General features: G+C 43.0%; 1 protein-coding gene across 1 annotated transcript in view; it reads left to right on the forward strand.

The window, feature by feature from the left end:
• LOC125485893 (ran GTPase-activating protein 1-like) overlaps positions 1 to 27,008 on the forward strand; it is a 386,685-nt gene that overhangs the window by 347,297 nt on the left and 12,380 nt on the right. The window contains exon 5 of the mRNA XM_048611074.1: positions 24,713 to 24,847. Coding sequence (XP_048467031.1) covers positions 24,713 to 24,847 — 135 coding nt within the window. The remainder of the gene's footprint in view (positions 1 to 24,712; positions 24,848 to 27,008) is intronic.

Below are 27,008 nucleotides of genomic sequence, written 5' to 3' on the forward strand. Positions count from 1 at the left end.
GCTGTGTTCATCCAGCTCTACACCTTGTTATCCCTTGTTCATTTGCCAGTTATTTTAAATCTATGGCCTTTGGCTAGCGATCCTCCTCCCTGTTGAAACTTTCACTCTATCTACTCCAGGTTAAACGAACCTTCATCATTTTGCACACACCTGTTGAATTTCCTCTTACTTTCTCTGCTATAAGGAGAACAATAGCAGCGTCTCCAGTCTCTCTGTTCACCCAAAGTCCCTTATCCCTGATTTCAATCAAAATTGGTGAAGAGAGCATTGAATAAAACATGCAGTGTCCTCAGCACGCTCACACACACACTCACACACACACCGACACTCCCTCTCTCTCTCTCACACACATACACACACACACACACACACAAACAGAGACAGACACACACACACACAATGACACTCCCTCTCTCTCTCTCACACACACACACACAAATAGACACAGACACACACACACCGACAGTCCCTCTCTCACATACACACATGGACAAACACACACGCACGCACACAGACAAGGACACATGCACACACGCACACACACACACACACACAGACACGGACACACATACAGAGACACAGACACACACACAAGCCCATACACAGACAGACACACACATGAATTATTCCATCCAAGATGTTTGTGTAGCTGCAGATACATTCTGTTTTGCTCAAAAAAAATCTGATCCCAGTTCAAAACATAGACAGATTCTAAGCAAGATATCACACCTAAAATGCATGGTCTGACCTGTGATGTCACCTCTTGTATACATGGATTAAGCCATTAATTATCTGGGGACAATGACTTGAAAGGAATCTGGATTTTGCATTTCCATCAGTAGTCTCTTTCCTAACTGATTAAAGATTCAACAAGAGGTGGCCAGTTTTAGGGTTGTTACCTTTCTGCTTATAAATTCTGTGTCTTATACACTCTCTCTCCTGAGGAAGGAGTTTAGCTCCAAATGATTGTGTTTTCAAATAAACCTGTGGGACTATAACTTGGTGTCATGGTATTTTTGACCTTGCCCACCCCAGTCCAATACCGGTATCTCCACATCTCAGCTTTATTAGTAGGAGCATAGAGTATAAAAAACAAGGAGCTGATGTTGAATTTGAATGAGACACTTATTAGTATTTTGCTGGAGTATTGTGTACAGATCTGGGTGCCACGTTATATGAAAGATGTGAATGCATTTGAGAGAGGGCAGAAGCGGTTTACAAGAATGATTCCAGGAATGAGAAACTTCAGTTACAAGGACAGATTGAAGAAGTTGGGACTGTTCTCCTTGGAGAGGTGAAGAGATTTGATAGAGATTTTCAAAATCATCAGTAGTTTGGAAAGAGTAGACAGGGAGAAGCTGTTCACCTTTGTAAAAGAGAAAAAGAATGAGGGGGCATAGGTTTAAATAGATGTGCACATGAAGCAAGGGTGATGTAAGAAATCAAAACAGAAATTGCTGGAAAATTGTCTCAGTCACATCTGTGGAGAGAAACCAAAGACAGTGGTTTCGAAGCTGGTGACTCTTCATTAGAACGCTTCATCTGTTTCTGTTTCTGTTTCAGATCTCCAGCATCTGCAGTTCTTTGTTTTCTTTCAGTGATGTGAGAAAAACCATTTTCACCCAGCGAGTAGATAGGGTCTGGAATGCAGTGCCTGGAAATGTGGTGGAGGCAGGTTCAACTGAGGCATTCAGGTGGGCATTAGGTAATAATTTGGGTAGAAATGGTGTGTAGGGAAATGGGGACAAGGGAGGAGAATGGCATGAGGTATTAGAACTAGTTCAGACATGATGGGTGGAATGGCCTCTTTCTGTGCTGCAACAATTCTGTGATTTGCTAGGTCTACCCTGTACTTTCTCCAAGGCTCTTCATCTTCCCTAGGAAGTGTTGGTGCGTAGTGAGATTAAGACCTATTTCTATTCATATGACTCCATTATTTGGGAAGATGGTAATTGTGGTGCAATTTATTTCTTGAGTCTCATCTACACACTAAATTCCATTACACCAGACCAATCCTTGCCTGCATGCAAAATCTGGATAACATTCAAGCTTGAATTGATAAGTGGTGAGTAACATTTCTGTCACACAGATGCAAGGCAATGACCATCTTCAAAAGAAGAATATTCACACAGCTCCCCTTTACATTCAGTAGCATTAGCATTGTTGCATCCTGCACCTGGAATCACTATTGACCAGAACGTGGCCACATACTGCGGCTACAAGAATAAGTCAGAATCTCGGAATCCTGCAGCAAGTAACTCATCCCCTGACTCCCCAAAGCCTGTCCACCATCTACAAGGCACAAGTCAGGAATGTGATGGAACACTCCCCACTTGCTTGGATGGGTGCAGCTCCAACAACACTCAAGAAGCTTGACACCATCCAGGACAAAGCAGCCGCTTGATTGGCACCACATTCGCCGCCTTCAGCATTCATTCATTCACCACTAATGCACAGTAGTATATAGAAGATGCACTGCAGTAATTCACAAAAGGTTCCTCTGACAGCAGAATCCAAACCCACAACCTCTACCACCCAAAGGATAAGGACATCAGAAACATGGGAACACCATAACCTGCGAGCTCCCCTCCAAGCCACTCAGAATCCTGACGTGGAAATATATCAATGTTCCTTCACTGTCACTGGGTCAAAATCTGGAACTGCCTCCCTAACAGTGTTGTGGGCCTACCTTCAGCTCATGGACTGCAGCAGTTTAAGAAGGCACCTCACCACCAACTTCTCAAAGACAACTAGGGATGGCCAATAAATGCTGGTCTTCCCAATAGCTCCATCTCTCAAAAAACAAATAAAGAGAAACCTTCCTTTTCACTCCCTTTCAGTAGATTTGCATAAATGAACCCCTTCTGAGTTACTCTATTCTAACAGCATTCAAAGAGCCAATTGTCTTCCTATATATGTCAACCACAAAGAATTACTAAGCTAAGCTTATACTGTTACTCAATTATTCAGTGTTTAATGCTTAGCAATCATTTTATTTGAGATGCTCGAAACTGCTTGGCAACGTAATTGTTTTCATATTAAAGCACACAGTTTTTTTTCAATGATTTGTGCAGGTTTGGATGGGTATGGATAATTAAGTGGATTTTGGGAGAGGTTTTCACTTGTTCTTTTATCAGTAATTTAAAAACATAAAAATATTAGAAATAAGATTTGAGTAGATATCCAGCCCATTGATCCCACTCAGCATGAGCATGACTGGCCCTAGGCTTCAGCACCACTTCTCGTTCATCTCCCTTGATTCCCTGGGGGATTAAATATCTGTCTACCTCGTCCCTAAATATATTCAATAATGGAGCACTAAAAACCCTCTGGGGCAGAACGTTCTCAAGCATCTCAACCCATTGAGCGAAGAAATTTCTCCTCATCTTGGTCTGAAATGAATGGCATCGTATCCTGAGACTATGCTCCTGTCCTCTGTTTGTTAACTTTATGATCAATCATTACATTTTTCGACAGTTCGGTTTTCTATTTATCAAGATTCAATAGAAAGGGAAAAAAAAGACTAGCAAGCAGTCCCACTTCCTGGTTGATATCCAGATTCTTCCTAATCATTGTATATGGCCACCAATTGGACATGGATTAAGATACAGTTTTTGCTGCATAAGCCTATTTCTCTGACCTCAACAATGACTCTGCACTCACTCGCAAAGAACTGGCAATTAGGGAAAAGCCAGAAGGAAGTGGATTCCGAGGGAATATCAGTGTTTTCAAGAGAGGACATTAATTGTGGGGAGGGGTTGGAGACATGCTGCTGTGTGTGGGGGTAAGATTCAGGAACAGTTTGGGAAGGAATGGGTAAAAATGTTCAGATGTCACCACCCATCAATCCCAGCTCCCTATCGTTGCACTGCCTTTAAAGAAACTAAAACAGACCAAACGTTCCTATTTCTCACAGACAGTTGCTTTGACTTTCACATCAATTGTTAATCCTGTTTGTATTTCTGTCTGTATAGACCTGAGCTGTGTGGATGAGTCTGATGTATTTCACATCAGTGTTTTATTCAGTACAAGTCTCTCAGGATTAGTTACAGGCCCAGCACTCACATCAGCTACAGGATACAGCAGACTGAAATGTACTTGACCACGCTGATTCTGAAGCTAGAAGGAGGGTTATTGATGGGGAAAGCATCTGTTTTAAATTCAAGTGCTCATCTCGTAGTTGTGTAGAGTATTCTGTAAGGAATTGGAGGCAGGAAGCCAGACAAAATCCAGCCTGGCATAATGCGAGGTAGAGGTGTGTGCTCAAGAATGTCACATGTTTATCAATGTGATGGTAAAATTCTGTGTGAGAGAGAAACAGTGAGAGTGCAAGACAGGAATGATGGGAGAGGAAGGGCATAGTGCAAAACATTACAGCAGCCTAGGACTGTAGCCTAGTGCGTGGCTCAACATGTAGCAAAGTTGCCATTTAACACGAGCAGTGAGCCAAGCTAACACTTGGCAATAATGAAGGCAACATGATGTCAAGCCTGGTGCTTACACATGCTGTGCACGCACTGGCTGTTTTCTGAGAGCTGCCTGCATGCTGGATCTATGGATAATGTGCATTAGGAGCATGTTTGAAATGTATTTATATCTTAACCTTGAGTGACTGGATGCCTGTGCAGGAATTCCTGTCAATACTGGTTGGTATTCTGACATAAACCTGAATCTATCATCCCATACAAGCAGCAAACTCTGATATTCTTCCTATATTTGCATCTGTGCCACTTATTCAGCTCCGTAATGGTATCCTTTGACTTATAAAGGAATGATTTGCATTTATGTGGCACCTTTCACAACCTCAAAACGTCCCAAATCACTTTACAATCAATGAAGCACTATACAGTCACTGTTGTATTTGTTATTCCATAAATAATGTAGGAAACACTGCAGCCAATTTGTACACTGCAAATTCCAATAAGCAGAATTATGTAACAATTAGATTATCAACTTTTGTGATGTTGATTGACAGCTAAGTATTAGCCAGGACACTGGAGAGAATTCTCCTCTGCTTCTTTGAAATAGAGGCAAGGGATATTTTAGGTGTATTGTGAGGAAAAATGGGACCTTTGTTTAAAATATCATGCAAAATTGAGTTACTTCTTTGCAGTGCAGTATTTCTGTGCACAGTGTGACCCCACAAACAGCAATGAATTGAAAGATTAAACAGCCGGAAAGCTTGTTCTGTTGGACGTAGACAGCTGGCAGTGTCCTAGATTGGTTATTAATGCTTTATGTAGTCACTCCCATGGTAATTTGCTATTTGATTGAATAAAGTGGGGTATGTGTATATAACAACTCAGAGTCCCTCCTCTATCCTTAACTTATTTATATGCCCCAATCCAGGGACATTACAGCAAAGTGGCCCATTATGTTCCCTGCTGGGGTTAAACTAAATTCCTACTTTGCATTTATTTATGTAAACTGTGATTATCTTGTTGGCTCACTTAATGCAGAAAGACGATTACACTGCGATATTCGTGTGCTGAACACGTCTCACTCTGCTGCACATTTCATATGAACATCCTGTTTTCTGGTACAGTAATTCCTTGTTTTGACATGTACTTGATCTATATTGTTCGCACAGTGATCAACAGGAGAGAACTGTCATCTAAAGGTATGATGTGTGCAGGTTTCTTACAGAAAGGAGGCAGCATTTGGTGTAATATGCAATGCAGGGGTAGGAAGATAAAAACAAAAGGTAGAACAGTGTAAGGCTGTAGAAATTCACGGTGCTCTGATTGGATCATGAAAGCTCAATGCTTCTTACATAAACTTCTGCTCTTGAGTAGAGGCATCTGCTGACCAAACTCCACCAGCCTCTGACGTCACTACCTGCAACTTTCTGTGTCTTACATTTCACACAGAGTCTCTGAAGAACACACAATACAGTTACCTAGTAGAGGGATTCAGGAGAGGAGTTCTCTGATTGATGGACCAGGCATATTATATTGACTGTCAAGGCTCATACTTGAATTATGGGCAGAGGAACTAGATGGAGATTGGTACCTGGGGAATTGAAGAACAGCAAGGAGGTGATATACTCCAGTATCTTCAGTCAGATTCCAGCCCACAATGCATTCGTGGGGATCTGTTATTCTATATATAAACCACCCCGAATACCTCAATTAGATTCCTGTTTGTAACTCATTCCCAGGTATCTGTTATGCTATATATAAACCATCCTTACCCCCTCGATTAGATTCCAGTCTGTAACTCACTCCTGATATCTATTGTTCTATATATAAAACCCCCGAGCCCCTTGATTTGATTCCAGTCTGTAACTCACTCCCAGGTATCTATTATTCTGTGTATAAACCACCCCAAACTCCTTCATTAGATTCTAGTTTGTAACTCACTCCCGGGTATCTATTACTCTGTATATAAACCACCCCAAACCCCTCAATTAGATACCAGTCTGTAACTCACTCCTGATATCTATTAATCTATATATTAAACCTCCGAGTCCTCGATTAGATACCAGTCTGTAATTCACTCCCGGGGATCTGTTATTCTATATATAAACCACCCTGAACTCCTCGATTAGATTCCAGTCTGTAACTCACTCCCAGGTATCTGTTATTCTACATTTAAATCACCCTGAACCCCTCAGTTAGATTTCAGTCTGTGATTAATTCCTGGGTATCTGTAACTTTGTATATAAACCACCCCAAACCCTTCAATTAGTGTCTAGTCTGTAACTCACTCCTGATATCCATTATTCTATATATAAAACCCCCGAACTCCTCGATTAGATTCAAGTCTGTAACTCACTCCTGGGTATCTGTTATTCTATATATAAACCACCCTGAACCCCTCAGTCAGATTCCAGTCTGTAATACACTCCAAGTATCTGTTATTCTATATGTAAACCACCCTGAACCCCTCAATTAGATTCCAGTCTGTAACTCATTCCTGGGGATTTGTTATTCTATATACAAACCACTCTGAACCACTCAATTAGTTTCCAGTCTCTCACTCACTCTTGAATTTCTGTTAGTCTCTATTTATAAACCAAAGGAACATTATCTTTCAGTTCCTGGAAGCATATCCTTCTCTTTAATTCAGGTGTCTTTTGCTTTCTGTGTAGAGTTTGATCTCAGGGACAGTTTGTTGAGTTTTGGGATCACTTAATTTCAGTTGCATTTGTCAGTGTGGGTGCTGATGACTGGATCCTCCTGTTGATGCAGCGACATATTCAAATTGAAGTATTAATGATTGTTATCACAAATTAATTAAGGTATAACTTACCCCACTTTACAGGATAAACCTGGTGTGTACATTGCATGCAACACTAGAGGCAATGGGTATTTAATCAATCAGGACATGTACGTAAACACTGATTAATTCATGTGATGACTGTTGAGTCAGAGAAACAGCTTGGAATCATTGAGCAGAAATTGCATGTTGGTCGGGGGGTGGTGGGGGCAGTGGGTGGTGGGCTGCAGGGAAAATAGAATGGGGCAGAATCTGTTCGATGTGTTAGGGATTGCACCACCTAATGACATACCTTTGCCAACTCCAAGCTCACCAGCAGTGAAAGAGCAGGCACTTCTACACATTAGACCCTTTGAAATTGTTGGAACTTTAAAAACACAATGAGGCAATGACTGGGATGTGACTGGCACCTGAATGACAGGACAACCATCCAATTTATATAATAAAGGGCAGATTTCCAGGATGTTGGCCTTTTACCAGCGGCAGGGAACCCCTTAAATGTCAGCAGGCTGCCAGCTAGATGGTGTGCTCCCCTCTGCCAGCGGTTTCCCTTGGGTGGGGCAGTCTCATTTCCGGCAGTGCCCAAGGAAAGGGGGTTCCTGGCATCTATAGTTGCTGCAGCAACCCTGACAGTCCCTTGTCAGAGGGATTTCCATTCGACTTCAAGGGCCTGCCTCCTGGGCCTAGCACAGCCACAATTGGAGCCACCCTGTCGTTCTCCTTGTGTCCCCAGCAGTGGCCGCAGAACTTTGGGGTGTCAGTGTGGACAGCTAGTTTGCCAAACGATGACAGTGCTGCCCTGCATCCACACAGGCTCAGGACGAGCATCTAGTGCTGACACGGGAACACACACCATCCCAGACAAACCTCGGGCCATGGTTTTTTTTGTATTTAAAAGTTCATAGTGCAGGACATCAGCACCACCGGTTAACATGAGCAGTCTTAGGGATGCTGGAGATCAGGAGAGGAGGAGAGGGTTGTGTTGATGGTAAATATAAGATGGGAAGGGAGTGAGGGATGGGGATGCTCATTGGAAATTGTAAGACTAGAGATTGTTTTTTATGATTCTTTCTTGGGAAGTGGTTTCATTGGCTAGGTCAGCATTCATTGTCCATCACTTGTTGCTATAGAGAAACTGGTGGTGATCCCAATCTACACTGGGAAGATGAAACGCAGATTAGGTGACCACTTTGCCGAACATCTATGTTCTGTTGTAAAAATAATCCCAAGCCTCCTATTGCCTGCCGCTTCAACCCACCACCACGTTCCCTGGCCAACAACTCTGTCTCGGACTTGCTGCAGTGCTTAAACAAAGCTCAGCACAAGCTGGAAAAACAGCATCTTATCTTTCACTTGGAGATCCTGCAGCCTTCAGGATTCAATATCTAAGATCAATAATTTTAGAGTCTAAACACCTTCTCCCATGTCCTTTATCCTACCCCACACTCCAAGCCTTGTCATCACATGGGCTGCTTTTGGCACAGCCAAACTATTTTCACCTCCTCATTACCCCCCATTATCTCATTTCCTTTTCCCTGACTTACTACCACCCATCCCTTTGCCTAACTTTCCTTCCCATTGTCTGGTCTGCCTCCACATATTCACTCATTCCTTTATTCCCCCGGTCCCAGTCTTCAGCATATATACCAGAGATGGTAGGAACTGCCGATGCAGGAGAATCTGAGATAACAAGGTGTAGAGCTGGATGAACACAGCAGGCCAAGCAGCATCAGAGGAGCAGGAAAGCTGACGTTTTGGGTCTAGACCCTTCTTCAGAAATGGGGGAGGGGTAGGGGATTCTGAAATAAATAGGGAGAGAGGAGTGGTGGATAGAAGATGGGTAAAGGAGAAGATAGGTGGAGAGGAGACAGACAGGTCAGAGAGGCAGGGGTGGAGCCAGTAAAGGTGAGTATAGTTGGGGAGTTAGGGAGGGGATAGGTCGGTCCAGGGAGGACGGACAGGTCAAGGAGGCGGGATGAGGCTAGTAAGTAGGAGATGGGGGTGGGGCTTGAGGTGGGAGGAAGGACAGGTTAGGGAGGTGGGGACAAGCTGGGCAGGTTTTGGGATATGGTTGGGGTAGGGGAGATTTTGAAGCTTGTGAAGTCCACATTGATACCATTGGGCTGCAGGGTTCCGAAGCGAAATATGAGATGCTGTTCCTGCAATCTTCGGGTGGCATTGTTGTGGCACTGCAGGAGGCCCAGGACGGACATGTCGTCCAAGGAGTGGGAGGAGGAGTTGAAACGGTTCATGACTGGGAGGTGCAGTTGTTTGGTGCAAATCGAGCGTAGGTGTTCCACAAAGCGGCCCCCAAATCTCCACTTGGTTTCCCCGATGTAGAGGAGGTGACAATGGGAACAGCGGATACAGTATACCACATTAGCAGATGTGCAGGTGAACATCTGTTTGATGTGGAAGGTCTTCGTAGGGCCTGGGATGGAGGTGAGGGAGGAGGTGTAGGGGCAGGTGTAGCACTTCCTGCGGTTGCAGGGGAAAGTGCCGGGTGTGGTAGGGCTGGAGGGGTGTGTGGAGCGGACAAGGGAGTCACGGAGAGAGCGGTCCCTCCGGAGAGCAGGTAAGGGTGGGGAGGGAAAAATGTCTTTGGTGGTGGGGTCGGATTGCAGATGGCGGAAGTGTCGGAGAATGATGCGTTGGATCCGGGGGTTGGTGGGGTGGTACGTGAGGACGAGGGGGCTTCTGTTTTGGTTATTATTGTGGGGAGGGGGTGTGAGGGATGAGTTGCGGGAAATGGGAGAGACACGGTCGAGGGCATTTTCGACCACTGAGTGGGGGAAGTTGCGGTCCTTGAAAAACAAGGACATCTGGGATATCCGGGAGTGGAATGCCTCATCTTGGGAGCAGATGCGGCGGAGGTGAAGGAATTGGGAATAGGGGATGACCTTTTTGCAGGAAGGTGGGTGAGAGGAGGTGTACTCAAGATAACTGTGGGTGTAGGTAGGCTTGAAATGGATATCGGTTTCCAGGTGGTTGCCAGAGATGGAAATAGAGAGGTCCAGGAAGAGGAGAGAGGTATCAGAGATGGTCCAGGTGAACTTTTCTCTCCACAGAGTTTCCCCAGCAATTTCTATTCATATTCATATATTTGGCTTGTAATACACACAAATGTACCACATAGCAGAGCTGTCTAATGATCTTAAGTTGTTTTCTTGTGTATTTTAGCACTGTCTGGATTACTTAATAAATGAAAGAGACAATCTCTTAAAAGAGGGGTAGAGGGCTCTAGTGATGTCTATACTGCTGAGCCAGGAGGCCAAGGTTCAAGTCCCACTTGCTGCAGAATGTGTAATTACATCTCTGAACAGATTGGTTAGGAACTATCTAAAATCGGAGGCAGTTGGTCATCCTGCCAGAAGGGAAGGAGGAATCAGAAAAAGAAAAGGAAGCAATGACATTGAGTTGGCTTGAACTGCTTTGAGTACCACTTTAATGGGCTGAATTTGGATATATTGCCTTTCTGAATTGGAAAGGAGGTTGTAGTAACTGCTGTTGCTGCAATGTTGACCTTTCACTGTTCTATCAGGCTGGTGTGCTGTGAGAGGGTACAGTGTGATCTGTGGTGCCATCATACGGTGGGACTGGGAACCGCAGGACAGTAATCACTCAGAACTCAATGCAGAAAAGATGCTTTATGCATTTTATTTCTCTACAGTTTGGAATACTGTCAAAATAAACTATACTGCAGATTTAAGTGTTGATGCAATATAATCCCACACAGCAGGGAATCGGAATAAATTGTGATCAAGATCTGTAAGCACCTGTTGTAGCTACAATCCCAGTCATTTACTGTTCATCTTTTGCGTTTTTTTTTCACTAAATACAATTCACTGACCCTCTGGGAGCAGTTGCTAATGAGGTGAGGGAGGGATGTTGGGGAACACACAGGCTGCCTTTGACAAAAGAGTGAAAAGATTCCAATTGCTTTCCCTGAAAGCCAAGGAGAATGCAAATTTACTTTTTACCTCTAATTAAGGTGTTTGCTGTGAGATTCAAATAACAAAGGTCAAGCCGTGAGAACAGACTGAAGGTGTACAGTAATGACAAGAGAACAAAGCTAGCAGCACGTAGGACTCACTGGGAACCAATTCAAGTACAAAGCAGAAGACTGTTACATTTACAGCCCTGGATTATATTTATGATATCTTTAATCTGGCTTCATCTGTGGCCACTGCACTTTTACTCAAAATGCTGTTTGAAACCCAGGAACGGCCAATCCTTATAGTCCCTTTAAGGAACACCAGCCAATGGAAAAGAGCCCTCAATTCTGCATGAGAAGGAGGAAATGAAACAAAACAGTCTTGTTTGTTTTCCAAGGGCAGGCTTCTGTCTGAAAGAGAAAGCTACCTGATTTATTTTTCAGTGCATTTTCTAGCACTCCCTCCAATTTAGTAAATGCCGATGTCAGCTCAGCAGATGAGACAGTGACAAGTGTAGTAACAACGTCTACTATGTCACTATCATTGCTTTCTCAGGAATAGCTGGTGAAGCATGAGCACATACATGTGGCCAGCTCCAAATGCCATGACAACATATAAATTGTCAAGATGACAGGATTTGTGCTCTTTTCAAAGTGAATATTCTACAATGGTGTATGCAAGCTACACCTCAAACATCACACCAACTCCTCTCATCCACCCACCACCGCCACAACCTACCCCCCACTGTTGTTAAAATGTACCTGTAACACAAAGATAAGTCTAAGATGGTCAAACAGCCCATTCAGATCATGAACATAATTTTTGTGTTGATATGGAAGGAGGAAGAAACAGGTAGGGGCAGAATTTCCCAACACCAGCTGGCCTGCCAGCTCACTGCCAATGCTCTGATTCCTGGCTATTTTCCTGGAGCTGTGTTTGGAACAGTTACCTTCCCACAGGCAGCAGGTAAAGCTTGTTAACTCAGTTAAGAGGTCAATTAAGACCTGTGATCAAATTCCAACTGGAATTTTCCAGTCAAATAGTGGGGCCACCCTCCCACCTCTAGCATTAAGAACCCAGCAGTTATCTGGAGATGGCTTCTCAGCTGGAGGTGAGCTATAATCTGTTCGTTGTTCATGTGATGCCAATCAATTTCCCTTGGTAAGAAAGGGAGCGGTTTAAACTATAGACTCTCATTGCTGTAGTTCATGGATTGTTGAAGATTCTAAGTACTCTCTCTCTCTCTCAAGCTAGCTTCTCCTTCCCTGATTTCAGTCTACTTCATCCAGATTCCTTTTCTGTTTCTTTCTCGGTCCTCAAATCTCATTGTACATACTATTAGCCTTCAATAGCCCATTGCATCACTGTACCGTTGTAATAAACTTGCAAACTACCCCCTTGTGCTTTTTTCTTTGATTCAGACAATATGAGCTCAAATTCCTGCAAGGGTACATTGAAAATATAAATTCAGCTTTTAAAAATCTGAGGTTTGGCCTGAATTCGTGGAAGAGACAGGTTGACAGCCCTCCTTTTAACTCTGTAATATTGATAAGGTAACAAACATTAGCAACCTGCTCCCCTTCTATGTTGAATTAGCATGCAGTTACAAATAAACTTACAATCGTCAATACCCTGCTTCTTTCCTTAAATAAAATCAGTATCACGCTCTCAAGTTGTGAAGAAGGGTCACTGGACTTGAAACGTTAACTTTGCTTTCACTCCATAGATGTTGCCAGACCTGCTGAGTTTCTGCAACAATTTCTGTGTTTATTTCATTCTCACAAGTGTCTGAAAGTTCCAGCAGCTGTGCTGTTGGCTCTGGCTTTCTTGTTTTCTTTACCTGCTACTACCCTGTCACTATGACAACATCTTTCTTCGGAAAATCTAAAAGTCACACCCATGATAAAGATTGTTGCAAAAAAACGCTGTCCAAAATGGTATTTTCTTACATATTGTGATTGTTTCATGAGTAAGCTATTTTATACAAATGGAGAAGACTTTGATTTGATCAGATGAGATCAGTTACACTTTAATCTCAAGAGGTCCCTGGCATGATTATTTTCAAAGATTGTGGGGCATATTCATAGAATCCCTACAGTGTGGAAACAGGCCCTTTGGCCCAACAAGTCCACACCAACCCATCCCCCTATAACCCACCTAATCTACACATCCCTCAACTCTATGGGCAATTTAGCATGGCCAATCCACCTAGCCTGCACATCTTTGGACTGTGGGAGGAAAACTGAGCACCCGGAGGAAACCCACACAGACACAGGGAGAATGTGCAAACTCCACACAGACAGTTGCCCAAGGGTGGAATCGAACCCGGGTCCCTGGCACTGTGAGGCAGCAGTGCTAACCACTGAGCTACTGTGCTGCCCTCTAATTCAGATGCAATGGCTCTGAATCTATAAGTATATCTACAGTTCAACATTTTGTAGGGGTGTTTTATTGTGTGGTCTGCTGTATGTGTATTGAAGACATTACACTGTGTATGTCAAGTTTTCCATGCCTTGTGAAATGCTGGTAGGCAGCGTTTGGCCAATTTCTGAAAGTTGTCAATCACAGATAGTCTTTGTATTTTAAATATTTGCTTTTTTAAGTTGAATGCGTTCTTGAAGAAGGTCTGGTTAGTGTTTCCAGCAAATTACGGCACAAAAGTCTTTTTGAGCCAGAGAATGCAGGAAGATGTCTGTCTGGCAGTGCACACCACAAAACAACCTCCTCTCATGAGTTCTGATATAAAATATATGCCCACTTAATCTGCTAGGCTAGTAGTTGAAACAACAAGTTTGGTCTGTTCAAAGTTCAGGAGTAAGGTATGATGAGAGAGTTAGATTTCTCAAGGGCTGTGTCAGTATCTTGAATGGTCTTTCACATCCTTGATATTGCCAGTGTTCTTAATGTGTGGGTGTTTAATGTGTGGGTGGATAATTTGCAGATTGGTGCTGCATTCACAGGGATGCAAGCATCAATAATGTCAATTAAAGAAAATGGCCTCTTTAAAATGACCTTTAAACTTTAGAAGATCTTGAGATTATTCAGTTGTTATTTATAATATGACAATGTTCTGTGGAAGCAGTTGATAATTTATAATAATTGGGTGGGTTCTCCTTCACAAGATGATTATAACTAAAAATCACAGAAGCTAAATTTACCATGTGTACATCTGTGTGACCCAGTTAACTGTGCAAACCACAGTGTGAGTGTGCAATCAAACAGTTTTTACTCTGTGTGAGAATGTAGTTTCTGTGCTGAAGATGAATTTCCGGAACAGAGCTCTGAGTTTCTGATCACTGAGCCAAGAGGAGAAGGTAACATTGACTTAAATTGGCGAAGTGGGACATGCCTGTGGTTTTAAATGATGAATAGAGAGGAATTTTGGGTAATGAATATGATTGTGTCATGTCTAAGTTATCAGACCAATAACATACAAATCTGGACTCATAATTCAAACAATGTGATCTCAAATTCCAGTCGAGGTAAATAGAGAATTTAAATTCAGATTTTAGAAACCTGGAAACACAATAAAAATAACCATTAGATTGTAGTTAAAAACCCAACTGGGAGATAATCTCTGCTTTCCATAGGTCTGGGCCTATCTCTGACTCCAATCTTGTACCAATATGTTAAAATTAGGGGAGGCGATGGCCTAGTGATATCATCGCTGGACTGTTAATCCAGAGACCCAGGGAATGTTCTGGGGAACCGGGTTCAATTCCCGCCATGGCAGATGGTGGAATTTGAATTCAATAAATATCTGGAATTAAGAATCTAACGATGGCTGTGAATCCATTGCCGATTGTTGGGAAAAACCCATCTGGTTCGCTAATGTCCTTTAGGGAACTAAACTGCCGTCCTTACCTGGTCTGGCCTACATGTGACTCCAGACCCGCAACAGTATGGTTCTCTAAACTGCCCTCTGAGCAATTACGGATGGGCAATAAATGCTGGCCTAGCCAGCAATGCCCTCATCCTGAGAACGAACAAAGAAAAAATAAATTGTCCTTTGCAGAGGGATAATAAGTGACTCAATTCAGTAAGACAAGGAAAAGATTGTGGTCTTGCCAGTGGTGGCCCCAGAACCTTAAAAATCCTCAGAATGAATTGTAAAACATGTAGCAAGAAAGGATGTAGTAATAAAGTGCAGAAACCACAAGCTGCACCCAGTGAACCCTTCACTCTTGGACATTGCCATCAATCAGGAGTTACCAAATGCAACAGGAACTGATTCATATAAACACACAAACATGGAAGATATGAGCAGGAGTGGGAATAGACTATTCAAATCTCGAACCTGCTCCACTATTGAATATGATCATGGCTGATCATCAAGCTCAAATACTCTAATCCCTCTCCATTATCCCCAAGAGCTATATTTGCCTCCTTCTTGAAAACACATAACGTTTTGGTCTCAACCACTTTCTAAGGTATTGAATTCCACAGGCTCACCAGTCTCTGCGTGAAGAAATTCCACCTCATCTAGGTCCTATAAAGTTTACCCTTATCCTTAAACTATGAACCCTGGTTCTGAACACCCCCACCTTCCTGCATCAAACCTGCCCAGTCGTGTTAGAATTTTATAGATTTATATGAGAACCCCTCTCATTCTACTAAACTCCATGAGTAATTGGATTAATTTATAATGAGCACAAAATAGGACATGTTGGGTTGGACATAAGAACAGTGTTGGATTTGGTGTGCAGGGACTGATTGGATTTTGCTCCTGGGTTATTGTCTTGTTTGTGAGTTTTCTTGCTAATCCTTTCCCAAGGGTTGGTGCTGCACAGCACAAAATTGGTTATAAATGGCGCGCACATTTAAGCTGACATTTTACACTCTTACCTGAATGGGACAATGGGTAGTCCTCTTATTTCTGAGTCCATAGGTTGTGCATTTGAGTCTGACTCCAGAGCCTTGAGTACAGAATCCCCCAGGCTGATAGTCACTACGCACTACTGAGAGAATGCAGCACTGCCCGAGATGACTCCATCTGCCCTCCTCAGGAGAACGAAGACAAGCAGAGAAGTCCTTCCTGGTAGTGGGACAATATTTGTCGCTCATCCAATGTTACACAAATGTTAACTCATTGCCGTTTTTGAGACCTTGTTGTTATAGTTTAAGGATGCCACAGAAATGCAAGTCCCTTCATCCTATACATCAGTTGGACAATATGGTGTTCACTAGGGACATAAATTCAACACTCTGTTCCTGCCTTGCATCCATTAACCGGGAGCAGCAATGACCAATTTGATAGACCAGGCTGCCTGAGAAAGTTACCGCTTCATCTCAGGACTGACATGTGGCCCCGTGCCATTACATATTGGATTTTTAAATTGCATTGAAACCATATAAGTCAGAGCTTGCAGTACACTAGCTCCAACCAAGTGTCTCTGAGTAATCAGCTTTCCAATCAGTGCTCCCTAGCCGGTCTATCGTAGACCACTCAATAACAGGTTCTGAAAACTGATGAAATGTGGAGTCATAAAGGGCAAGAGCTCCTGAAGGCTTCACAGAATCACTGTGGGCAGTTGTTGCAGCTGGTCACTTTTCCCCAAGCTCCCCTCACAGGCTCACTCCTGCCTGTAATTGTTTAGGCCCCAGAGCTCCAGTTTCCTGAGTAGATTGGGATTATATTCATTGGAATTCAGAAGATTGAGGGGGGATCTTATAGAAACATATAAAATTATGAAGGAAATAGATAAGATAGAAGTAGAGAGGATGTTTCCACTGGCAGGTGAAGCTAGGACAAGAGGGCATAGCCTCAAGATTAGAGGGAGCAGATTTAGGACTGAATTGAGAGGGAACTTCTTCACCTAGAGGGTTGTTAATCTATGGAATTCCTTACCCAGTGAAGTAGTTGACGCTACTTCAGTAAACGTTTTTAAAGATAAGGTAGATTTTTTTTGAACAATAAAGGAATTAAGGGATATGGTGAGAACGCGGGTAAGTGGATTTGAGTCCATGAAAAGATCAGCCATGATCTTATTGAATGGTGGAGCAGGCTCAAAGGGCCGGACAACCTACTCCTGCTCCTAGTTCTTATGTTCTTATGTTCCTGACTGCAGGTCTGCCTGAATGGTGTGCGGTGAAGTCCATGCTGAGTGTGTACACTGGAGTGGCTAATTCACTGTCCTGGAATCTCAGTGACTCAACAAAAAAATACATTAAAATTCCAGGGAATGTCTCCACTTACTCGGGATTAAAGAAAGTACTGAGTTTTTGCTTTGTTTCATTTTGAAAACTTCTGTCGTAAAATTTGGAGATGGGATACAGGCACTGTCGCAGATGATGCGTCTTGGAGATGTGTGATGAAACCTCCAGGAATAGATTCAAACAGGGTTGACAACCTGAGTGTGTGGAACATGCAATGTACAGAAAACTCCCCATTTGGTTGCTGACGATTTCTGCCAGTGACTGGCCTCTTTGCTTATGGATTGATGGCCCTGAATTTGCACTCTGTGCATGGTCTCTCCAACACTGATTTGTGAGGTGAGCAGATTGTGAATGGCGTTCAATCAAATATTCTTTCAGAGCCACCATCACCATGGGACAAAAATAAAAATGTCTCCATCTATAGAACTGCAAATAAAAAGAAGCCTTTGAAATCTCAGTTTCAGTGTCCTTAACGTTTTAAGCTCATTGTGTTATATTGGATTTGATCTGATTCTGCTTTCACTGTGTTCCGCTCTACATACAGAACTGCTCGACTGCCTTATGAAATATTCAGGGGCTGTCAGAATATATTTTTTTTTAGCTGACAGAGTATGTCTCTCTGTTTGCAAGATAGTGAAAGGCTTTCCTGCAATTGTGGACAGCCTGATTTCTGCTGTCACTCTGTAATCTTGGTGTTTGTGACTGCATGTGAGGAAGAACTCCGTCCTATCTATAGCCTGAATTGAAATGCTGTAACATTTGGATTTTTCTTTTTTGCTAATTTCCAATACTACCTCGTGTTCACTGGATCTTCTGTGAAGCTGCAGCAGTTTTATTTTCCCCAGTGTACAATTCTACACATGCTAATAGCCTCACCATGCAACAGCCTCCTGCTCACATTGAATATCTCAGCTAAGATATTATGTTGGCCTACAAGGACATAGCAACCAATTCATTTTTGACCCAACCTTCACCCAATGTCCGAACATCCTATGTTTTCCAGGAAAGCTCACTCTCTCCGTCTTTCCCCACACACCCCACCTCCACCCCCCTGTCTCTCTCTCTCTCTCTCTGTCTCTCTCTCTCCATATCTGTCTCTCCTTTTCCACACGTATTCTATGTCTGCCTGTTAGTTTATCTGTCTGTCTTTCTCCCCCTGTCACTCTCTGGTTGTCTGTCTGCCCATCTGTTTCTCTTTTCTCTCCATCCCCTAAATCTCTCTCTCTCTCTGTCTCTCTCTCCGGTGCTGAGGCCATCCAAAGCCTTCACTAATGAGGAATTCATTCAGGGATTGAACTTGAGATCAGTCTGGTTTACATGGATCTGGCAGTAAACTGAATCACAAAACCATGCTGAATTATCTCTCAACCCCCTTTGGTCACATTGCTGTAAGGGAACAGCTCTCTGCATCCCTCTGTCCCCTTCTAGACCCAAGTGCACTTTTCCAGTTCCCCCACAGACTCCCTGGCTCCATTCTCCCTCTCAGCACACCCCACCCATGGATATCCGAGACCCACCAGTCAGTCCTAGCAAGTTGCAACTCTCCACTCTTCCATTCTGCTCCTTCTGCACCCTGGAGGCCACACTGCCACATCCCCAGCCTTCGCACCCAGCCTAAGACCAGAAGCTGAGGGAAAGTAGACATGACACAAGATGATGTTTTGTGCAGGGAGACGGGGAGTCCGTGGCTCAGTCGGTACCATGTAACAAACATCTTGAGGAAATAAGGAGTTCCTGATAAATTACTAGTGACAGCTACATGTGGGTTCTGATTAGTTACAGCAGTAAAAGTTGTTCATTAAGTCATGTTGTTGTTTTTAACAACCTATTGGTGACCCTTTAGAGCTTTTCAATTGGGGGAGGGGGAGTTACTTGCACATTCATTTTATTTTTTAGCATGAAGCTAATTGCTCTTCCACTTTACCAGTTGCTGCATTTAACACGTGTCCAGCTCATCCCGTCTCTCCCAAGTGAAGTCGGATATCACACCGGTTGATGACCTCTAATCAATGTTTGACTGTGAGCAGTCTGAGGATCAGGGTCTGACTGGGATGTGCTACAGAAGAAGAATAGGAACCTTGTCCACTCCCCAGAAAGAAAAACAGTCAAAGTTGATTGCAGCTTTTTACTATATTAACACACACTTTGAGGATGTGGGCTTCACTGGATGGGTCACTGTTTATTGCCCATCCCTCATTACTCCTGAGAAGGTGGTGTTGAACTATCTGCTCACACTGCTACGCTCCATATGCAGGGCCACCATTTTCCCCTTAGCTGCCATGTCTTAGGCAAATCTCAGGGTAGCTCCAGACAGGCAGAGCTTGTCTGGGTCCACCGCAATGTTTTTTAAAAAGTGTGGTGGTGTCAGGGAACTCTGGAAATCCCAAATTGTGAAAATGTCTGGCTCCAGCAAGTGGGAGAATCAGGCGAGTATCAGATGGGAGGGGCACCGTACGGGCATCGTGAGGAGTTAATGAGGGGAGTTTGGGACCATTGAGTGAGAAAACCCATTAGGTCACATGGAGAGGAAGCCTTTGTGAAAGTCAACAAAAATGACCCTTTGTCAAAATATGAAAGGATTGAGCTCTTTAATTCCAAAACCAAAGGCCAGTCTTGTTCTCTGTTGTGAGCCTCTCTGTGAGCCAATGCTTCCACATCAATTCTCTGGAACATAAAACAGCACAGGAAAAGTCCTTCAGCCCACCATGACTGTACCAACCATGATGCCTTTCTAAACTAACGCCATCTGCCTCCAAGTGGTCCATATCTGCCTATTCCCTGTCACTTCATGTGTCTGCCTAAATCCCTCTTAAACAGTGCTATCATTTCTGCAACTACTGCCTCCCCTGGCAGCATATTCTGGGCACCTACCACTCTCTGTGTAAACTTGCTTTGCACACTCCTTTAAATTTTTCCCCTCACCTTAAACCTATGACCCCTAGTCTTTGGCACTTCAACCCTGGGGAAAAAGATTCCCCCATTCTATTCATGCCTCACATAATTTTATATTCTATCAGGTCACCCCTCCGATGCTGTAGTGAAGACAATCTGAGTTTGTCCAACTTCTGCTTTATAGCTAATACACTCCAATCCAGACAACATCCTGGTAAACTTGCACCTTCTCCAAAGCCTCCACATCCATCCTATGGTGTGGCAACCAGAACTGGCCTAACTTTAAAAGTTTTATATAGTTGCAACGTGTCTTGCCAAATTTTATACTCGATGCCCTGGCTGATGAAGGCAAGCATATCATATGTCTTCTTTACCACCTTATCCACTTGTGTTGCCACTTTCAGGGAGCTATGGGCTTATACCCAAAGATCCCTCTATAAATCAATACTCCTAAAGATCCTACTATTCACTGTATACTTTCCTCTTGCATTTGATATATATTACAAACAACAGAGGTCCCAGCAATGACCTTTGCAGATCACCACTGGTCACAGAGCTCCAGGCAGAAAAACACATTTCCACAACTACCCTCTATCTTCTATGACCGAGCCAATTTTGTATCCAACTTAACAACTCACCATGAATTCCATTTAACTTAATCTTCTGGACCAGCCTACCACAAGAGACCTATTTCTAACTTAATGTTCTTCAAGACACCCAACACCACCTCCTTCTTAATATTAACATGCCCTAGTGTATCAACATATCCCTCCTGAATCTTACCATATCCATGCCCTTTTCCTCGGTGAATACCGATGCAAATACTCATTAAGGACCTTATCCACTTTCTGTAGGACCATGCATAAATTCCCTCCTTTGTCCTTGAGTGGATGTACTCTTTCCTTAGCTACTCTCTTGCTCCTGATATACCTATAAAATGCCTTGGAATTCTCCTTGATTCTAGTTGCCAAGGACATTTTATGGTCCCTTTTTAGCCTTCCTAATACCTTAATTTTTTTTCTGCTTCTTTTATATTCCTCAAGAGCCTTGTCTGATTTCAGTTTTCTAAACCTTACATATGCTTGATATTGGCTTGGGTTCCCAAATCTTACCATCCTTATCTTTCATCCTCTTGTGAACATGCTGGTCCTGAACTCTGATCAACTGACCTTTAAAAGGCTCCCATATGTCAGATGTGGATTTACTCTCAAACAGCCATCTCCTGAATTGAATATCTCCAGTTCCTGCCTAATACTGTAATAATTAGCCTTCCCCCAGTTTAGCACTGACACCCAAGGACCAGTCTTATCCTTATCCATAGCAATCTTAAAGCATACAGAATTATGATCACTATTCCCAAAATGATCCCCCACAGAAACTTCAATCACCTGTCTCAGCTACAAGGTCTGGTACGGCCCTTCCCAGTTGGATTATGTACAAACTGTTTCAAGAAACCCTCCTGGATGCATCTGACAAATTCTGCCCAATCAGACACTAAGGGAGTCCCAGTCAATGTTGGGGAACTAGAGTTCACCAATAATCAGTGGTTTAACATATGACTTCCCAGGTACTAATTGATGTCCTACTCAAACTGTAGTCAGGGCATAACTGTTCATTTGCTCATTATTCAGTACATACAGATTTATAATGTTCCATTACCTCCACACTAATGCTTTAGATCCTTTTTTGTGTAGCTGTGTAGGAATGATAACATGAATTTCCAAAAGGGTATGTTCTGTGAGATTTACAAGACCTTTAACACTCCATCTGAGAACAGTGATCTTATCTAAGCCACCAATCCAATTGTTTCCTACTCTGCTTTCTGTTCTGAAATTTCACTGGGCTCTGTCACTACATGGAGCAAAAATGGAGGGAATCAGCCACTAAGCTAACTGTACGGAGCAAAGCTTCAGGCATTTAGGTGATCTACAGACCTGCAGGACGTATACACTTAATGGTAGGGTCCTGGGGAGTGTTACCGAACAAAGAGATGTTGAGGTGCAGGTTCGTTGTTGCTTAAAAGTGGAACCAAAAGTAGTGAAGAAAGCATTTAGTATGCTTCCCTTTATTGATCAGTGCATTGTGTATAGAAGTTGGGAGGTCCTGTTGCGGCTGTACAAGACATTGGTTAGGCCACTTTTGGAGTATTGCATTAAATTCTGGTCACCCTGAAGGTAGAATTCAGGAATAAGAAAGGTGTAATCAAGGAGGGTTTCTTGAAACAGTTTGTACATAATCCAACTGGGAAGGGCCATACTAGACTTTGTAGCTGAGACAGGTGATTGAAGTTTCTGTGGGGGATCATTTTGGGAATAGTGATCATAATTGTGAAACTTGAAAGGGTTCAGAAAAGATTTACAATGATGTTGCCAGGATTGGATGGTTTGAGCTATAGGGAGAGGCTGAATAGGCTGGTACTATTTTCTCTGGAGCGTTGGAGGCTGAGGGGTGATCTTATAGAGGTTTATAAAATTGAGGGGCATGTATAGGGTCTATAGCCAAGGTCTTTTCCCCAGGATAGGGGAGTCCAAAACTAGAGGGCATAAGTTTAAGGTAAGAGGGGAAAGATTTAAAAAGGACCAAAGGGGCAACCTTTTCATGCAGAGAGTGGTGTGTGTTTGGAATGAACTGCCAGAGGAAGTGGTGGAGGCTGGTACAATTACAACATTTAAAAGGCATCTGGGTGGGTATATGAATAGGAACAGTTTAGAAGGATGTGGGGCAAATACTGGCAAATGGGACTAGATTAATTTAACATATCTGGTCAGCATGGACAGGTTGTACCAAAGAGTCTTTTTCCTTGCTGTACAGCTCTATGATTCTATGACTCGACTTGAACAGCTCTGTGCACTGATTGGTTCTGTGAGCACTGTATTTCATACCAAGATGTTCAGCTAGTAGACTAAGATTTTGACACTAGTCAATGGATCTCTCTTTCAATTCAAACACACCTCTGCTGGGTTAATTTACCTCAGCACAGAAAGTACTTATTAAAAATTCAATTGCACTTTACAACCATGTTCACATTTTCAGAGATAATTACATAGAAATTATTTTAATTGAAGTTTGTGGATTGGAGCAGCTGGATCTTGTGTGTTGAGACAGTCACAAGCCTAAACACCATGATGCATTAGCATCTCTGAGATAAGTAGTCAGGAGAAAGCTCTGCTGTGTCTGGAGGGCTCCAGGCCACTGTGCTTTGAATTTGCCTCTCGATTAAGTCTGTGAATAATTTGTGTTCAGACTGTTAGAGGAAGCTCTGAGCACATCCAAAGAGGGACAGATGGTCACAGGTAAAGTGAGATTGCCAAAGCAGAACTGAAGTCATTTTCAGGAGAATTCCTCCAACAGGAGTTTGGAAGGTAAACATGCAGAGGACTTTGGGAGAGAGCTCCAGAGAACAGGAGTGCAGAAACATAGATCTTCTGCTGCAGTGAGAAATCAGCAATGTTCTTGGGGATGACAGTTTTTGATGTCATATGTTGTCCTGTTAAGCCACCTCACAGAAGCTGTACTGGACAAAACCTGATAACAAACCTCAAACAGGTCCTAGAATAGGATACAGCTCATTCAGAGAGGGAGCCTTAAAAGAACATCTTACAAGAGGAAAGAGAGGCAGACAGACTTTCAGAGCTTGGGGATCAGGCAGCTAAAAGTGCAGGCCCCAGTGTTTGAATAGTTAAAATAGGGGTTATTTAAAAGGCTGGAACTAGAGGAGCACAGCAGTCCCAGAGGGCTGTAGGACAAATATTCTTATACTAACCCATTAAGCATTCATTTGTTTCTTTGACACAGAGACATAGAAACATAGAAAAAAGGAGCAGCAGTTGGAACCTGCTCTGCCATTCAACATGATCATGGCTACTATCCTGTTCTTGCTTTCCTCCCATACACTTTGATTGCTTTAGCTCTAGGAACTTTACCTCCTTCTTGAAAACATTCAATGTTTTGGCTTCAGCCAGTTTCTGTGGCAGAGAATTCTATGGGCTCATCACTCTCTGGGTTAAGACATTTCTCCATCTTAGTCCTAAATGGCCTACCCCATATCATCAAACAACAACCCTGGTTTTGGGACTCCCTGCTTATCTGGAACATCCTTCCTGTATTTACCTGTCCAGTCCTGTTAGAAATTTATTGGTTTCTATGAAATGTCGTTGATATGTTTTTCATGTTAAACACAGGTAGACATTAGTCTTAACCATCTAACTTAAAGCTCCAACTCTCCCTTCCCTTTCATAAGGGTGCTCCTTGTAACAATTCAGATAGCTCTGGAACACCAGCCCCTGCATAGGTCTTAGATACAGTGGCATCTCCACAAATTTGTGACAAATCCAGCTACATGAGCTTGGCACACTTTATTCATCCCAAAGCTTCTAAAGTGAACTACAATAAACATGGCTACAATTGCTCAAACAGCTGGCCGGCTTCAAAAAGTTGTAAAAATATCCCACTCATGCTTCAGTTGTACATCATTAAGCATTTTCCTTCTTCCCTTTCTTCTTTTGCAGATTTTAGCCAAAGCTTTAAAAGAGTGTCATAAGGAATCAAGTGCCAGGGGACAGCCGTTAGCTCTGAAAGTTTTTGTGGCAGGCAGAAATCGTCTGGAGAATGATGGCGCAGCTCTGTTGTCAGAGGCCTTTGGGGTACGTGAGCTTTCAAGTCCCAAATGAGGCAGCAGGTGAAAGATTATTCAAAATGAAATAATCTGTCCCTGACATTCTCTGATTTGTTATACATCTACACATATTGTATATTAATAAGGTGCTGTTGAATGTAATTCTCTAGATTGTGGTGTAACATCTGGCCTATATTTATTTATGTGTTCCTATCATTGAGAACTTTGTCTATGCTTTGTTTCCCCTTTTCCCATTATGTGCAACATAATGGGCCAAGGAGCCTGTTTTCAGGCTTCTGCTCAGAGAGATCAGTCAGAGCAGAGCTGGGTATTGTCCTTCCCACTCATCTCCCCTCTCACAAAGCTATCCTCTAGTGCATGATTGAGCCCAACGAGTCACCGCGTGTTCAATGGTTTCAAAATTCATTTACAAATGTGAGCATTCCTCGCTGAGCCAGCATTTGTTGCCCATCCCTAACTGCCCCTGAGAAGGTGGTGGTGAACCACCTTCTTGAATACCACTGAGCATCTTGCCTGGCTAACAAAAAGGACCATTAAATTTCATCCACATTACTGAAGTCACATATGCAGCAACTGGGAAAGTTTGGCAGATTTTCTTACCTAAATAATATAGGTGAATTGCTTGTGTTTTTCTTTTAACAATTCATAGTCATAATTACTGACCTTCGTTGTTTTTTATTCCAAATGTGTTTAATTTAACTGAACATAAAATCCCCATTTGCTTATTTTGTTCAAGTGTATATTATGAGTCAGGGCCTTTGATTTCCCAGTCCAGTGGTACACGCATGAAGCTCCCATACCCATTTGTATTGACAGTATCTGAAACAAACAATAGTGGACCCAGAACAGATCCCTGTGGAACAGCACTGGTCACAGGCCTTCAGTCTAAAAAACAACCCTCAGTCCCCTACCTTCGAGCCAATTTTGTATCCAGTTGGCAAGCTGTCCCTGATTCCCATGCAACCTAACTTTACTAATCAGTTTACCATGTGGAACCTTGTCAAAAGTTTCACTAAAGTCCAAATAAACAACTTCTACCACACTGCCCACATTTGAGGCATTCAAGCCTGCTCCATTATTCAATAAGATAATGGCTGAACTGACTTAATTAGTAAATGTGTAGAGGACTGTGTGCCAAAGAATTTAATCCAGGTGTTCCCCAACCAGAAACCATGGATGAACCGGAAAATCCACTGCCTACTGAAGTCCGGGTCTGAGGCATTCAAGTTGGGTGACCCTGACCTGTATGGGAAGTTTAGGTACAATCTTCACAAAACCATCAGGGATACCAACAGACATTACCAGACTAGAGTCCCAGACTAACCACACAAACACACATCGACTGTGGCGAGACTTTCATGATATAAGGGGCTGCAAAGCCAAGTCCAGTAGAATCTCTGACAACAATACATCCCTCCCCAGTGAGCTCAATGCATTCTATGCTTATTTTGACCAGAAGGTCAGTGTAATGATGTCACCTGCCCCAGCAGCCTGGTTGCACTTGTACCCACAGTCACCACTGCAGACGTCAGATTTGCCCTCTCGAGAGGAAACCCAATGGATGTGCTCAGATCTTATTTGGGCCAGGTGGTAGAAGTATGCGCAGACATCTTTAACCCCTCCTTACTACAATGTGAGATTCCCACCTGCTTCAAGAAGACCATCACCATCCTGGTACCAAAGGAAAACCAGGCAGCGAGCCTTAATGACTACCATCCAGTGGCTCTGACATCCATCATTATGAAGAACTTCAAGAGTTTAGTAACGGCACACATCAACTCCAGCCTCCCAGATTGTCTTCATCCACTACAATTCACCTACCGTAGCAATAGGTCCACAGCAGATGCCGTCTCCCAGGCCCTACATTCATACTTGGAACATCTGGATAACAATGACACTTACATTAGGTTCCTATTTATTGACTTCAGTTCCACCTTCAATACCACAAATTCCAACAAAATTCGTCTCCAAATTCCAAGAACTATGACTCTACTCCCCCTCTGCAACTGGTTCCTTTACTTCCTGATTCAGGCCACAATCAGAAGATAATTCTCAACACCAGTGCCCCGCAAGGCTGCATACTGAACCCCTTACTATACTCCTTATACACTCTCAGCTGTGTGAGCAAATTCAGCTCCAACTCCATTTACAAATTTGCGGAAGACACC

The sequence above is a fragment of the Rhincodon typus genome, chromosome 23 (genome assembly GCF_021869965.1).
Source record: "Rhincodon typus isolate 14 chromosome 23, sRhiTyp1.1, whole genome shotgun sequence".
In the NCBI taxonomy this organism is placed as follows: domain Eukaryota; kingdom Metazoa; phylum Chordata; class Chondrichthyes; order Orectolobiformes; family Rhincodontidae; genus Rhincodon; species Rhincodon typus.